Below are 17,289 nucleotides of genomic sequence, written 5' to 3'. Positions count from 1 at the left end.
AGGTCCTTGTTGTTTACCTATTTTATATATATAGTGTGTTTATGTTAATCCCAAACTCCCAATTTATCCCCTGCCATCTCCAAGTGCATGTTTTTTAAACTGTGCAAAGCAGTGAGTTTTGACAACTGTATACACCTGTGAAAGTACAACCACTGTCGAGACGTGGAACACTTCTATCCCTGAACGTGTATATATATTTTTTAGGGGGTAGGATGCTTTTTTTCCTTTGAGCTTAGCCCTTTTGCCTGGACATCTGGGCTCTTCGTAGTTTTCCTCATTTACAAACTTATAGCTAAGTTTTTGAGCCTGTTACAGCTTTGCCTAGAGGGAGAATGAAAGGGGAGAAAGCTTGGGAGGCTGTGCTGCTTGTCTGAGGACTTCATGAGACTGTCGGCTCACCCAAGAGGCAAGGTTATGGCGGTTGGTGCTTGTCACCAGCAGTGTGAAATGAGTCATTTCCCCTGGAATTAATCTAACTGGAGTATTCTGCTTAAAAAAATTGAGGTCGGCCTTTTAAGGAGCTCATTCTTAACTGTATAAAATAAGAAAAGATAGATTTAATTATTAATACATTATTGAATGTTGGAATTAGTACAGGTAATTGTATTGAATTTGGCCAGGTTGAACAAGTTCCTTTTTGGGTGTAGCTTGTGTTGGTTGGATACGGGTAAGAATGAAAATCTGCAGCGGGTAAAGAGTGTCTCCAGGTGACAGGTTGAAGAGGCCATGCCATACTCCTCTGAGTCCACAGCCTTGGTTTTTTATTTGAAAGTGACCCGTGCACACGTTGGAGAAGGAAATGGCACCCCACTCCAGTATCTTTGCCTGGAAAATCCCATGGACGGAGGAGACTGGTGGGTTGCAGTCTATGGTGTTGCAAAGAGTCGGGCATGACTGCAGCTAACACGGTGCACACATGGACCATGTGTCCCGGCTCTTTTTTTTTAGTTAGCTGCACCTAGTCTTAGTTGCAACATGCAGAATTTTTAGCTGCTGTATGTGAACCCTTAGTTGCAGCATGTGGGATCTAGTTCCCTGACGGGGGATTGAACCCACACCCCCTGCATTGGGAACTCAGGAGTCTTAGCCATTGGACCACCAAGGAATTCCTGTCCCAGCTCTTTGTGTAAGAAATCAAGGCAAAGAGGAATATGTCACAAGTTTAGTTAGATTTGGTTTTCTTTTCCCGACTTCAGCTGGTGTTAGCTGTGTTACATCATGATTCAAGTCTCAGCCTCTTTATCTGTGATGTGGGAAATTGGTGATTCTCTTGATTTGTTTAAGAGATGGTAGAAAGAAAGAGCACAGATGGCCTTTGGGAGGAATAAAGAAAATGAACATGTAGGACTTACAGTTCGTTTGGATGGAAGATTGCAAGTCTGATACACTTGTGTGTCTTGCATTAGGACTTAGCATGAAATGACTAACTTTAAGTGCCTAGGTGCCAGTGTATAGTCTATCTTGAGGCAGCTGAATAAGCTGAGTTTCTGGCTTAGTTGGAGACGATGGTTTCCATATTTTCTTGATATTCACACGTGTCCATTTAATGTTGGTATCGACTCTAAGTATGTGAGTTGACTGTATGGTTTAAAGCTGTGGGGCAAAGTGAGCATTTTGTTTAAGGCTGGCATATCTTTGATATTTGGGTTTGACATGCAACCTTGTACTTTTTCTGAAGTTTTTCTTGATAATAGTTATTGATTGGATTATGAGTGAAATCAGTAAGATGGAATATAGTCAGGAGGATGGACTGTGGAGCCATAATTCCCAGAGCTGGATTCTGACTGTGCCACTCCTTAATGTGTGTGTTTGGACAAGATGGTGGTGTTCAGTCGCTAAGTCATGTTTGACTCTTTGTGACCCATGGACTGCAACCGGGCTTCCCTGTCTTTCACTGTCTCCTGGAGTTTGCTCAGATTCATTCATGTCCATTGAGTCAGTGATGCCATCCAACCATCTCATCTTCTGTTGCCCCCTTGTTCTCCTGCCCTCAGTCTTTTCCAACATCAGGGTTTTTTCCAACCAGTTGGTTTTTCACATCAGGTGGCCAAACTATTGGAGCTTCAGCTTCATCAGTTCTTCCAGTGAATATTCAGGGTTGATTTCCTTGAGGATGGACTGGTTTGATCTTGCTGTCCAAAGGACTCCCAAGAGTCTTCTGTAGCACCACAGTTCGAAAGCATCAATTCTTAAGTGCTCAGCTGCCTTTATGGTCCAACTCTCACATCTGTACATGACTGCGGGAAAAACCATAGTTTGGCTATACAGACCTTTGTCAGCAAAGTGGTGTCTCCTTTTTAATATGCTGTCTAGATTTGCCATAGCTTTCTTTCCAAGGAGCAAATGTCTCTTCATTTCATGGCTGCAGTTACCATCTGCAGTGATTCTGGAGCCCAAGAAAATAAAATCTGTCACCGCTTCCACTTTTTCCCCTTCTGTTTGCCATGAAGTGATAGGACTGGATGCCATGATCTTAGTTTTTTGAACACTGAGTTTTAAGCCAGTTTTTTTACTCTTTTTTCACCCTCATCAGGAAGCTCTTTAGTTCCTCTTCACTTTCTGCCGTTAGAGTGATGTCATCTACATATCTGAGATTGTTGCTGTTTCTCCTGGGGATCTTGATTCCAGCTTGGAATTCATCCAGCCTGGCATTTCACATGATGTACTCTGCATATAAGTTAAATAAGCAGGGTGACAATATACAGCCTTACTGTACTCCCTTCCCAGTTTTGAGCCAGTCAGTTGTCTCCTGTAACATTCTTACTGCTGTGTGTGTTAGTCGCTCACTCATATGTTTGCGACCTCATGGACTGTAGCCCGCCAGGCTTCTCTGTCCGTGGAATTCTCCAGGCAAAAATACTGGAGTGGGCTGCCATTCCCTTTTCCAGGGGATCTTCCTGACCCAAGGATCAAACCCACGTCTCCTGCATTGCGGATGAATTCTTTACTCTCTGAGTCACTAGGGAAGCCCTTGGACAGGTAAAGTTGTGCTTTTATCTTAGAATCTATAAAATGCTGACTTGTGAGGTTAGATAACAGACATTGTCTTAAGTAGCTGGGGCTTCTGTATAGACTGGATGGCTTAACAGATGCTTATTTTTCACAGTTCTAAAAACAGGGATGTCCAAGGTCAAGGTGCAGGTAGGTTCTTGGAGTTCTTGCTGAGGGCCCCCTTCTTGGTTTGTAGACCGATGCCTTCTTGCTGTGGGGTCACATACCCTTTCCTCAGAGTGTGCAGTGAAGACAGCCCTGGTCTCTCTTCTTAGAAAAACTGTAGTCCCATTGCAGGGGCTCCATGCTCCTGTCCTCAGTAAGCCTAAATAATCCTCAAAGGCCCATCTCCTAACACCATTGCATAGGGAGGGGGGTTGCAACATACGAATTTGGGGTGGGAAACATGAACATTCAGTCCATAGTGGACATAAAGCATTTTCTCACTTACATTCTTATTTATACCTGGTGTCAGGCTTTAATGTGAGGGGGGAAAGTAGAGGTCAAAGACTTTTGGCAAAAACCTAGTAATCAAAATTTAAGTCGAAAATAACCAGCTGGACTTTCCTGCTGGTCCAGTGGCTAAGACTTCTTGCTCCTAAGGTGGCCCGGGTTTGATCCCTGGTCAGGAAACTAGATCTCAAATGCTGCAGCTAAAAGATTCTACATGTTGCAACTAAGACCTGGAGCAGCCATTTAAATAAATAAATATTTTTTTAAAATAAACAAAATAACAATTGGCCCTCCATGTCTGTGAGTTTTTGCATCCATGGATTCAACTCACTGCGGATGAAAAAGAATTGGAAAAAAAATTCCAGGAAGTTCCAAAGACGAAAACTTGAATTTGCTTTGTGTGGGCAACTATCTGCCTTTTATTTATATTGTATTTACATCTGTTTACATAGCATTTACTTTACATTAGATATTATAAGTAAACTAGAGATGATTTAAAATATTTGGGATACTATCCATTTTATATAAGGGGCTTGAACATCTGTAGATTTTGGTATCTGGCCAGCAGGGCAGCCAAGGGGTACTGGACCCAGTCCCTTTGAATATGGTGGAAGGATGACTGTAATCAGCATGGACATATGGTTTATTTCTCTTTCCAAAAAAAAGTATATTGTCTAGTTCTGGCCTAGAAGCAATGTCCAGCCCAATATCAGTGAGCATTCTAGTGACCAGGTTGTGTTTCAGTATATTATTTCTGACTAAAAGGAACCAGTGTCTGTAGACAGAACTGGTTGAAGATGGTGGCAGGAAGTGTACATATTGGAACCTGGGTAATCATAACAAAGCAGACAGGCTCTCAAAGATTACTGGAGAGCTGCATCGTTTCAAAAGGTGCAGGATCTGTGTGCAGAAGCTTCTGCTGACAGCCAGAGATGGGGGATTCAGTGCAGTGGGGTGATAAACACAGAATATCCATGCATACATAATGTTGTGTGTGTGTGCTAAGTCGCTTCTGTCGTGTCTTGACTTTATGCGACCCTATGGACTCTATAGCCTGTCAGGCTCCTCTGTCCATGGGATTCTCCAGGTAAGAATACTGGAGTGGGTTGCCAGTGCCCTTCTCCAGGGGATCTACCCTACTCAGGAATCAAACCTGCATCTCTTTCGTCTAAGCTGCATTGGCAGGCCGGTAGAAAATAAGCATTTAGCCCTCTTTGGACAATACCAGGGGACCAATTCATTATTCCGAAAAGTTTGAAATAACAATGTCTTTGAACTGCAGAAAGAGGACACTGAGATGAGGGTTTGGATGAAGCTGGTTTATTTTGGAGATGGTTTCAAGAAGCAAGAGTGGGGGAGTGGAAAGAGTGAAACGGAGGTTTGGGAAAAGCCAACAAAGGGCACTTTACTGAGGAAACAGGGCCTTTGAGACACGAACAGATATGCCTCCCAGGTGGAAAACAAGGACGTTTACCTGCTGGCTCCCACATTCTCCTCTGTAATCTCCAGATTATCTTCAGGGTTTCATCTCTCCTCTTCCTCTGGACTATCCTTGAACTCTGCTGAGGCTTGGGTGAAAAACCTGAGGAAAAACAGATGCCTACGGGGTGCTTAGGGATGGAAGAAGGCAGGACAACTTCCCTGTGCCCAGGGCTGTCCCACAGTGGTGGATGAAACCAGAGATGAGCTAGGGGATGTGATAAGTGGCACAAAACCGTCTGCTGCAGAAAGGAGAGAATCCAGTGTTTATCCTGCCTTCACTCTATTCATTGTGGTTCAGAGTCTCCAGATACGTGATAAAGGAAAGTTGTTCTTCATGGAAAAACTCCAGCTAAATTTAAAAAGTATGGAAGGCATGACAGAATGAGGAAATCCATTTTCAACCTTGAGTGAAACAGTGTATTTAGGGACTGATCATTAGTGACTGCAGCATCTTGGGAAGACAGCCAGAGATAATGTGTCTCTTCATGAAAGTACACAACCTCTCCCTGACCCACAAAAATCTTCAGATCCAACTACCACTTTTATAGGGCCAGACTAACATATTCAACACCACTATGGGCACCACCTGGATTCCCTGGACTGCTGGCTGCTGGTGGAGGCCAGCGGGGAGAGAAGGAGGGAGAGAGAGATGGGGAAGGGAGAGGGAGAGGTGGAGGGGGAGATGGAGGGAGGGAAGGGTTAGAGAGGAGGGGAGGAGGAGGTGCAGGGAGGGGTGGAGGGGAGGGGGAGATGATGGGAGGGGGACATGAAGGGAGGGAGGGAGGGAGGAGGGGGAGATGGAGGGAGGGAGGGAGGGGGACATGGAGGGAGGGAGGGAGGGAGGGAGGGGGACATGGAGGGAGGAGGGAGAGATGGAGGGGGAGATGGAGGGAGGGAAGGGGTAGAGAGGAGGGGAGAGGAGGAGGAGGTGCAGGGAGGGGTGGAGGGGAGGGGGAGATGATGGGAAGGGGACATGGAGGGAGGGAGGGAGGGAGGGGGACATGGAGGGAGGAGGGAGAGATGGAGGGGGAGATGGAGGGAGGGAAGGGGTAGAGAGGAGGGGAGGGGAGAGGAGGAGGAGGTGCAGGGAGGGGTGGAGGGGAGGGGGAGATGATGGGAAGGGGACATGAAGGGAGGGAGGGAAGGAGGAGGGAGGGGGGAGGGGAGAGGGAAAAGGAGGGAGGGAGAAGGCGATGGCACCCCACTCCAGTACTCTTGCCTGGAGAATCCCATGGATAGAGGAGCCTGGAAGGCTGGAGTCCATGGGGTTGCTAGGAGTCAGACACGACTGAGTGACTTCACTTTCACTTTTCCCTTTCATGCATTGGAGAAGGAAATGGCAACCCACTCCAGTTTTATTGCCTGGAGAATCCCAGGGATGGGGGAGCCTGGTGGGCTGCTGTCCGTGGGGTCGCACAGAGTTGGACACGACTGAAGTGACTTAGCAGCAGCAGCAGCAGCAGCATGGGGAGTGTAAGTAGCAAAATCCAGGCAGTAAGAAACCAGAGGAGAATGGCAGGTTTGTGTTTTTTTTTGTTTCCTGATTGAGTGCAGCAGTCCGTGCATGGGATGGTTTGAAGGAGTTCGCTGTTGTCTTCCTTAGCTCCACCATAGTTTGGCCCCAGGTCAAATAACGGGGTTTACCTTGTGGCTTAGCTGGTAGAGAATCCCCCTGCAATGCAGGAGACTGGGTTCTATCCCGGGTTGGAAAGATCCCCTGGAGAAGGGAAAGGCTACCCACTCCAGTATTCTGGCCTGGAGAATTCCATTGACTATATGGGGTTGCAAAGAGGCTTTCTTATCTCTCCTTGCTATTCTACTTGTTATTTGTCTACTTAAAGAGTAACCTAAAGACAAACTTAGAGTTACTAAAAATACTATTTTAAAAGACATGAGAATGGCAAAAAATATGGGGGTGGTGGTTACATTCTGGAAGGTAGGCATTGGGGAAGAGCATGGTAGTTTCAATTGTCTACTTGTTCTGATTATTTGGGTGGGTGGATTCATATATGTCTATGTTTTGTATGAACAATTTAAAGATGTTATGCATCTGTGTTTATAAAATTCAACATAGCAAACGATTATTAATATTTAAAATGACTCAGAATGCAATGAATAAAACCCAGAATGAGTTACTTATGTAAGATTTATGACCTTGACCTTCAAATAAATAGCAAGAAAATGGACTGAAGGGATTTTCTTGTGTCAAACCTTAAGAGACATCTGCTCTACACATGTGGGCATATTGTTGGTATCTTGATATGAACAGATCAACTGTAAAAAGATAGCAATTCAATTCAGTTCAGTTCAGTTGCTCAGTCGTGTCCGACTCTTTGAGACCCTGACCCCATGAATCACAGCACGCCAGGCCTCCCTGTCCATCACCAACTCCCGGAGTTCACTCAAACTCACGTCCATCGAGTCCGTGATGCCATCCAGCCATCTCATCCTCTGTCGTCCCCTTCTCCTCCTGCCCCCAATCCCTCCCAGCATCAGAGTCTTTTTCCAGTGAGTCAACTCTTCACATGAGGTGGCCAAAGTACTGGAGTTTCAGCTTTAGCATCATTCCTTCCCAAGAAATCCCAGGGCTGATCTCCTTCAGAATGGACTGGTTGGATCTCCTTGCAGTCCAAGGAACTCTCAAGAGTCTTCTCCAAAACCACAGTTCAAATGCATCAGTTCTTCGGTGCTCATCCTTCTTCACAGTCCAACTCTCACATCCATACATGACTACTGGAAAAACCATAGCCTTGACTGGACCGACCTTAGTTGGCAAAGTAATGTCTCTGCTTTTGAATATGCTATCTAGGTTGGTCATAACTTTTCAATTGGAAATAGAGTGGGTATTCTGTACCTAAACAGCATATTAAAAAACAGAGACATCACTTTGCCAAGAAAGGTCTATATAGAAACCTTTGGTTTTTCCAGTCGTCATATAAAATATGAGATGAAGTGTGTACAGTTGGTCCATCAAAAAGGCTGGGCACTGAAATATTGATGCTTGTGAATTGTAGTGCTGGAGAAGACTCTTCAGTCTCGTGGATTTCAAGGAGATCAAACCAGTCAATCCTAAAAGAAATCAACCCTGAATAGGAAGGACTAACGCCGAAGCTCCAATGCTTTGGCCAAAGACCCTGAGGCCGAAAAAGATTGAGGGCACGAGGCTAAGGGGGTGACAGAGGTTGAGGTGGTTAGATAGCATCACCTACTCCGTGGACATGAGTTTGAGCAAACTCAGTGGAAGACTGAGGAGCCTGGTGTGCTACAGTCCATGAGGTTGCTAAGAGCCAGACACAGCTTAGTGACTGAACACCAAAAATGTTCTGTTCTTAAGGAATTTTTGTTAATCATTTTAAGAAACTATAATGGTGATAGTTATTTCTAAAGCAAAAATGTCCTTTAGTAGGTTTTTCCAGATGTACTGTAGCATGACAGGTCATGTATGTGGGATTTGTTAGTACACATGTGAGTAGAAATAAACAAGATTTAGGTAGGTAATCATACTTGATAAACTGATACAGGCATATGGAGGTTGATACGATTTTTCTAGTTTGATGTCAATATGCAAATTTGTATAAAATCAATTTAAATCTGTTCTATTTATTACTAAAAATTTTGAAGATGCCCTTAGAAGTCTACATGAGTTCTATGGCTCTTTATCCTGTACTTAAACCAGCTTTTAATAAATAGTTTCTATAAAATCCAGTACTATTTCAAGCATAATAAGCATTTTTTAAAGGTTAAATGGAAGAATCCCCTGGTGATCCAGTGGTTAAGACTCTATGCTTCCAGTGCAGAGAGTGTGAATTTGATCCTGATCAAGAAACTAGGATCCCACAGGTTGAGTGAGTGGCAGGCCAAAAAAGAAAAAAAAAGGTTAAATGAGAATTTTTCCCTGTTGGCAGAAAAGCCTTAAATTCTATATGATTAATTTATAAATAGATTGTGTGGAAGTTTTCTTGAAAATAGCACAGGTGGTTAACTTCTCTTTCTTCTGTTTCTGGGGCTGTTGATCTTCCCACTGTAATTTTCTGTATTTCCACTGTCTTCCCACTGTCATCCCACCATGATTTTATTACATCAGCTGTAATAAAACCAGTGGGAATGTTAGTAGTTTCTGCATGGTGGATCTGTGAGTCTTGTGTTTTCGTCCCCCTCTCTGTATTATAACAAATGTTAATTTAACTATCAACTGAGTGCTTCTCAGCTGCCAGTGTTCCAGGCTCTGAATGCGATACTGAACGAGACAGCCTGAGTCTCTGCCCCTATGGCGTGTGATCCTTGTAATGAAACTTGGGTGTGTTTTAGGAGGAGGTGAAATGCCAGTGTATTTTGCTGGTAGTTAAAATTAAACTCTAATGATTTGGTAATCACAAAGGAGAAACAAATACCAGTATCTGTTTTCTTGACTCTTAGGTATTTAGAATCTAATTTAAATATAACCCAATTCTAAAAGTTCAGATGGGAGATGGGAGCTGGGAAAACAAAGTGGGAAAACACAGTTCTAGATGTCAAAACACTATGCTGTGCTTAGTCGTGTTCAACTTGAGACCCATGGACTGCAGACCACCAGCCTCCTCTGTCCATGGGATTCTCTAAGCAGTAATACTGGAGTGGGTTGCCATGCCCTTCTCCAGGGGATCTTCCTGACCCTGGGATTGAACATGGGTCTCCTATATCTCCTGCATTGCAGGCGGATTCTTTATCTCTGAGCCACCAGGGAAGCCCGTCAAAATCCTAACTTTATGAAAATAATCCTGGTGTTTTGTCTAAACTTTAGAGAATCAGATAATGGAAATGGTCAGTCAGTTAAGGGAAATAATTATTCTGGTATAACTTCTAGTAGTAGGTGTCCAATATACATTTTGAAGAATATGTGGGGGAAACATGGCTAATGGATTACTTCTAATGTACAAAAAATGGTGTCCTATTTAAATTCTTGGGAGCCCTATGAAGTAGGTATTTGTTCTTGTAATAAAGAAGAATTACCTGGTTGGTGACCTTAACTCTCTGTGTACACTTTTGTGTGTGCATTGGGGAAATTTCTTTAGTAATATATATACCCATATATATACACCCAGAAACAGAGTCCAATAGAGTTGAGTACTGGGTTTCTTAACATTGTGCTCTTATTTCTTAATGTGTCAGTTGCTTAAGACAGATTAGTACTTGCAAATGTGTAGTAAATAATTCTTACTTCTTAGTTACCCAGGGTAAATATTTACACAATGTGAGTAACTTTTCTGCTTGCTAAAGCAGTACATGGAAGATTGAAATCTTTGTTTTAGGAATACTTTTATTAGGGTGTATTTTTTTTAAGGTTTTTATAGAAGAATATAAAACTTATACAAAGGCAGAAATACAGTATGCTTCTAGCAGCTTTAACAGTTATTAGCACATGATTTATCTTTTAAACAAATTCCAGGATACAATGTGTAAAATCTAAGATTACACGGTGTTTGAAAATGTTTTCTTAAATTCACATTCTCTCACTATCTCTGATACTTTGCCTTTGGTGATTATGGTTGGTTTTAACTGTCTAATAAAAATACTGTAAAAATGATTTTTCCTTCATCCTCTATTTTATGATTACAAACAGGACATACCTGAGTTTGGCTAATTTACATGCTAATTTAGAGTTCCCTAAAGGCAGGCCACAGTCCATGGGGTCTCTAGGACTCAGCTTGGCGACTGAACGACAACAGCGAGGGGCAGGCAGTCTGTGGCGTTCATTTAGGTTTTGTGGTGAATGGGAAATAACTAGGCTATCAATGCAGTCTGCGCTGAGGTACCTAGGAGTGGGTCATTGGGCCTGGAAAGGGGAATTAGCTGTAGAGCTAGAGGCTAATTATTTCACCTGAGATGTCATGCCCAGTTGCTAGTCTCTTTTTAAAAAATAGCTGGTTGACTTTAAATGCCTTTCCCTTGTAAAAGGGTGATTGGTGTGTGGTGTCCAGCGTACAGTCTCACATAATTCATATTGCTTCCTTCTTTCCATCCTTCCTCTCTTACTTGGATAGTTTTGAGGAGGGGGTAGAAGAGGAGGAGATATGATAGTTTTTATTATTTTACAAAGTATATATTGTGTTTTATATACATAGTATATATATATAGGAATAGGTATAGGCATTGAAACTCAGGTGGGGGATTTTTAATGATTTTTTTGTACCCTGGATTCCTTTGGCAGTCTGAAATGTGTGGACCTCTTGGAATATTTTTAAAGGCATAAAATAAAGCACATAGGATTATAAAGGAAATTATTTTGAAAAGCAGTTAGAAAATGTTAAAGCTAATAATAACGTGTTTCTTAACATACATAAGTAACAAGTTCTAGCAACACAGCTAACTATCACAATAGTGAATATACAAGATCTGCAACACCTTAATGTAAAATGAAAATGCCTGACTTATTTTAATGTCAAGAGTACAAGCCATGTAATTCAACTGTGGTTTAATGCCAACATTCACTATTGAAGGTGGCTAAATTTCACTTAGGGGATAGTGAAAATAAATGTGACCCCGACCCCTCTGCACCCCACTGTTCCCGACCACCTTCGTTGAATTTTGTCCAGGAATCCTTTGGCTGTGATCTCAGATTAAGAACATCTGGACTAAGGCTTTGTTTGTGTTCTGGGATGCTTACTTTGAGGCTAAAGGGTTTGGACTTAGCCTATAGTCATTAGATGAAATGTGTTCAAACATTGTATTTGCCAGTTTTAGTGGCTTTTAGAGTAAGCCACGACAATCCAATGATGCTAGGTTTCCAGTGGTCTCAGCGTTCATCTTGTGATTAACTTGGTCTCCGTTCTCTTTCCTCGGCTGTGTTTTCTTAGTATATATTGGTATGTAGTTAATAAATATATCTTAGGTAGTTTCAAAACATCCATGTTGGCTATAAATATCTTTTGCTTTTATGTTTTTTTTTTTGTTTTCTTTTAAAAAACATTTTAATTCTTCTGCAGGATTCGGAAACTTCAGATACGAAATATCCCGCCTCATTTACAGTGGGAGGTAAGAACTTCTATGTTTAAAACTAAGATTTTAGTATCTAAGCCTGTTGATAGTTTTTCCGAAGATTTTCCTCCTCTTTTCACCTCTTGGATGTGCTTGAACACAATCCTTTTCTATTATGGTCTTTGTCTTGCATTGGGCTTTTCTTTGTAAGAGTATTATTACTTCTTTGAAAACAATCTACTCTTTGAGATACTTTAAGAAATTGAAATAGGTTCTGGTGTAACTGGGCAAATTTCGTCATTCAATCACATCTCTCAGAATCTTGTTTGAGATCTTTTTATGAGTTTTGCTAATTGTATTTAAATATGAAGTTCACTGGCAATCTTTTTTTAAAAGATAAATCCTGCTATTTATGCTTTATTTTAAAATGTTACTGTGCTTTCTTTTGCTCAGATGGTGGCACTGTGGTAACTGTATATAAACCCAAATCTTTTAGCACAGTTGAATAGCCTGTGTCAGCAATTTCCAAACTATGTTGATGATGTCAAGGTGAGAATTTGAGAACCCAGTAGCTGAAAAGATAAAAGAAAATGTCTGTTGACTCTTTCAGATAATGGAATGTGAAAATTCTTAAAACCTACTTTGGAGATGGTAGTGCAGGGAAAACTGCTCAGCTTTTATGTATTTTTAATATAAAAATCAGGAGTAACTAGGTTTGTGTGTTTAACATTAGTTTTCTAAAATGACATTTGAAGAGTCTCTGAACTATAACCATCATCAAAATGCAAAGAATGGTTAAAAGATTTCTTTGAGTTGGGGGAAGCAGGACTGAGGTCTCATTCTCCAAGTCCCAGCTGGTAACAGATCGCTTATGCTCACAGTATTTTGCAGCACATGTATTTTCAGAACAGTATTACTGAATTTAATCTTTGCAGGAGGACTTGATTCTTTGGTCTATTCTGAACATTTTTCAAGTTACATAATGTATAAAAGGTATATTTTGTAGACAGAATCAGTGACTTCTTAGGTTAAACTCAATGCATTTTCTTGTTTTAGTTTAACATTTGTTTAGGAAATTCAGTATCTTGAAGGGTGGGTCCCTGAATCGAGTGTTATGGTATCAAGATTACTGGTTTAATCCCAATTTTTATTAATTTATTTTAAAGTGAAGTATTGTTGATTTACAATGTTGCATTCATTTCTGGTGTACAACCAAGTGATTCAATATTATACACACACATATATACATATATATTCTTTTTCAGATTAGTTTATGTTATAGGTTATTTTGTTATTGTTTAGTCACCGAGTTGTGTCTGACTCTTTGTGACCCTATGGACTGTAGCCTGCCAGGCTCCCCTGTCCATTGGATTTTCTAGGCAAGAATACTGCAGTGGATTGCCATTTCCTTCAGGGTATCTTCCCCCACCAGGGATCAAACCCATGACTTCTTCATTGACAAGTGGATTTTTTTTTTTACCACTGAGCCACCAGGGAAGCCCCTATAGGTTATTATAAGATACTGAATATAATTCTCTGTCCTTGTTAGTTTATTTATAGTAGTGGTGTCTGTATTCATTAATCTCTTCATTTTAACATGGGCAGCATTAAGTGTGATTTTCTATCTGGGAACTATATCTGGTGTAACATAGCTTTCGATGAAAGAGTCAACTGGTGGCAGTAACTTTTGAGTGAGCTACTAGTGTATAGCATATCATCTGTAGGCAGTGGTTGTTGCCTTATAATTCATCCATCCTGTTGCTTCAAATTTGGATTGCAGTGGATTCTCAAGCATTGTTGATTGTACTTTTGGTGGCTTCTCAAGCTTTCAGTTCATTTCATTCTTCCTTATTCTGGGTAAAATTTGATCAAATAAATCTTTGTTTGTCGTATCTAACTTTTTCTTTTATATTTTCATTTTACCCTCCCCATAGTCCTTTGAGGTGAAGTAAAGTTGGAGACATTCTCTCCATTTTCAATTAGGCAAATACGGGCCCACAGGGTTCAAAGAACTAAGTAAGAACAGATACAGAATTTAAAGAAGCATGGAACTAGACTTTGAAATCCTTGACCTTTGATCCCTTTGAAATTTAAAGAGTGGTTTGAAATACTGATTAACAAAATTTATTGAGAGTTTGTCAGGAGTAGGATGAACTGTTGGGATTTTTACTTTCCTTGAAGGCTAGAATGAACACCATCTGTTATTTCCTTTCTGAGGAGTCAGTTTTTTGGGGGTCTTTGTTTTTAAACTTTTTATTTTATATTGGAGTATAGCCGATTAACAATGTTGTAATAGTTTCAGGTGAACAGCAAAGGGACTCAGCCATACATATACACATATCCATTCTCCCCAAAACTCACCTCCTGTCCAGGCTGCCACATAACATTGAGCAGAGTTCCTTGTGCTATACCATAGGTCCTTGCTGGTTACCCATTTTAAATACAGCAGTGTGTACATGTCCATCCCAAACTCCGTAACTATCTCCCCTCCCAACCCCAGCCTGTCTGTTTGTTCTCTAAGTCTGTGAGTCTCTTTCATTTGTATCGTTTCTTTTCAGATTCCACGTATAAGGGATGTCATACGATAGTTCTCCTTCTCTGGCTTCACTCAGTGTGACAGTCTCCAGGTCCCTCTGCGTTGCTGTAAATGGCGGTTTTCATTCTTTTTAATGGCTGAGTAATATTCCGTATGTATATGTACCGTATCTTTGTCCATTCCTCTGTTGATGGACATCTAGGTTGTCCCATGTCTGGGCTGTTGTAAACAGTGCTGCAGTGAACACTGGGGTGCATATATTCTTTTGGATCATGTGTTTCTCTGGATATAGTGCAGGAGTGAGATTGCAGGGTCATGTGGCAGCTCTGTTTTCTTTCTTTAAGGGGCCGCTGTACTGTTTTTCATAGTGGCTGTATCTATTTACATTCCCACCCGCAGCGTAGGAGGGTTCCCTTCTCTCCACGCCCTCTCCAGCACTGTTGGTGGGTTTCTTGATGATGGCCATTCTGACTGGTGTGAGGTGGTATCTCATTGCAGTTTTGACGTACATTTCTCCAATACTAGTGATGTTGGACATCTGTTGATGTGCCTTTTGGTCTTCTCTGTATCTTCTCCGGAGAAATGTCTGTTTAGGTCTTCTCTCCATCTGTTTATTGGGGTTTTGATGCTGTGAAGCACCATGAACTGTTCATAAATTTTGGAGACTAATCCCTTGTGGCTCACATCATTTGCAAATGTTGTCTCCCAATCTGTGCGTTGTCTTTTCGTTTCGTTTGTTTCCTTTGTTGTGCAGAGTTCTTGAGTTTAAGTAGGTCCCATTTGTTTATTTTCATTTTTATTTCCATTATTCTGAGGAGTCACTTTGTGTAACATTTGATTTGTATACCCTGACTATGGCGGTTGTCTCATGCCAAAGCCTTATAGAAGGTGATGGTTTTTGCATTTGCAGGTTTGGACTCCCTCTACAATGGAGAAGTTAGACTTTGACTCCACTAATTAATCTCAGAATCACTATACGGAATCTGATTTGATGCAATAGGAAATATATAGCAACACAGATGAAGTACTCTTGTTAAAAAAATAAAGGTTTAAGTGGGATTCAATTTCAATCTGACTTTGAGTTTATAAAAAGTATGGAAGGGAGAGGCACAGGTGAAATGATGCCGTGAAGAAACGTAATAGGCAACTCCAGTATATGGGACATTGCACAGGACAGATGCCATTATTTACTCATCGAGCGATGGCATATTAAAAGGGAAGGGGACTGTCAAGGAATGAGATTTACGAGGATAACAAAAAAGCCATCATACACCTGCACAGTTATTTGTGAACCTTGTAAACAGTCTTGAAGGAGCAGCATGAAGTATCTTGAAAAGCCTCAGTTTTTTGCAGAAGGCTTTTGGAGTCAGACTTAGAATTATATCCCACCTCTACTACTAACTAGTTAGGGGATGTCTGAAGTGATTTTTAAAAAATTCTTATAGTCTCATTTTCTTCCTTTGTAATATGGGGATAATAATAGCCACTTCATTGAATTGCTGTGGGCATTAGAAGGATTACATATTCTAAAGCCCTTAAAAAATGCTTAGTACATATAAGTGCATGATACATTTTTGCTATGATACGAACAACGAATTCATTTCCTCCCAGCTTTAAGCTCTTGTGCTTAACTCAGATCCAGCCTACAGCACAACACACAAAACCACTAGGTATCACACCAAGAGGAATTTAATGTGCAGAGTTACACAAGGGCTAGAGGGCTGAACAAACAAAGATGGAATCCACAGGTACTGGCTGTAGAGAGCAGTTACACCCTGAGGCGGAGTGGGGAAGAGAGGGGTCAAGGGAAGAGGTTGAGGTTATCAGATAACAGAAGCTGGAACGAAGGGCTCAAATAACTGAGAAAGCAAAGGGATGCTCCCTGGCTGTGGCTGGTGCTTGGGATGGGGAAGAAGGGAGGTGATGAAGCTGGTTCTGGGAATGCCCAGAGCAGCTGGAGTCTGAAACCCACTGCTGTTAGGACGATGCTGAGAGGAACAGCTGATTAATGGGGAAGAGCATGTGCCATCTCTTCTTCTGCTTCCATTTTCCCTCTGCTGCTGCTAGGTCGCATCAGTCGTGTCCGACTCTGTGCGACCCCATAGACGGCAGCCCAACAGGCTCCTCTGTCCCCGGGATTCTCCAGGCAAGAACACTGGAGTGGGTTGCCATTTCCTTCTCCAATGCATGAAAGTGAAAAGTGAAAGTGAAGTCGCTCAGTCATGTCCGACTGTTAGCAACACCATGGACTGCAGCCTACCAGGCTCCTCCGTCCATGGGATTTTCCAGGCAAGAGTACTGGAGTGGGGTGCCATTGCCTTCTCCGATTTTCCCTCTAGTGCCTTCTTTTTTGAATATTTTAAATTTTTATATATGTATGTAAGTATTTGGCCGTGCCAGGTTTTTAGTAGCAGCATGTGAGATCTAGTTCCTCAACCAGGGATCGAACCCACGCCCTCTGCATTGGGAGCATGGAGTCCTAGCCACTAGACCACCAGGGACGTCCCCCTTCTAGTGCCTTCTATCTGTAGAAACCAATAGGAAACCGCTGACGAAGGTACGACGGGTGCAAAGTCCCAGCCTCCAGCATCGCAGAGTTGAAAGGTGAATTTGGAACTGAGAGCTTAATATGCAGTCAGAGCTCCATCTCAGAAGCAAAAACCCCTCCCCTGTGCTGCTAGTGGTCTTCTAGGCTGTTTTCTGTGAGGTCCTCAAAGAAGTGACAGGATCTGGGGCCATGATGCTCTGAGGCATTTTGTAAAGTCTGTAGCTGGATTGTTAACGATCCTTACGCCACTGTGATAGCTTACTTTCTATTTCTTATTGATAGTACCTTTACACCACTGTGTCTACCCAATGACAAGGGGACCAGG

The 17,289-nt window shown here is 41.9% G+C and overlaps 1 protein-coding gene across 3 annotated transcripts in view; it reads left to right on the top strand.

Moving 5' to 3' along the window:
- The window catches only part of IGF2BP3 (insulin like growth factor 2 mRNA binding protein 3), a 145,332-nt gene that overhangs the window by 28,911 nt on the left and 99,132 nt on the right, over positions 1 to 17,289 (top strand). For all 3 annotated transcript variants that reach the window (XM_068972833.1, XM_068972832.1, XM_068972831.1), the window contains exon 3: positions 11,889 to 11,937. In XM_068972833.1, the coding sequence (XP_068828934.1) occupies positions 11,889 to 11,937 (49 nt within the window). The remainder of the gene's footprint in view (positions 1 to 11,888; positions 11,938 to 17,289) is intronic.

Source organism: Capricornis sumatraensis, chromosome 5 (genome assembly GCF_032405125.1).
Source record: "Capricornis sumatraensis isolate serow.1 chromosome 5, serow.2, whole genome shotgun sequence".
Classification (NCBI taxonomy): domain Eukaryota; kingdom Metazoa; phylum Chordata; class Mammalia; order Artiodactyla; family Bovidae; genus Capricornis; species Capricornis sumatraensis.
The sequence above is the reverse complement of the archived record's forward strand: the minus strand, read 5'-3'. Positions and strand labels throughout refer to the sequence as shown.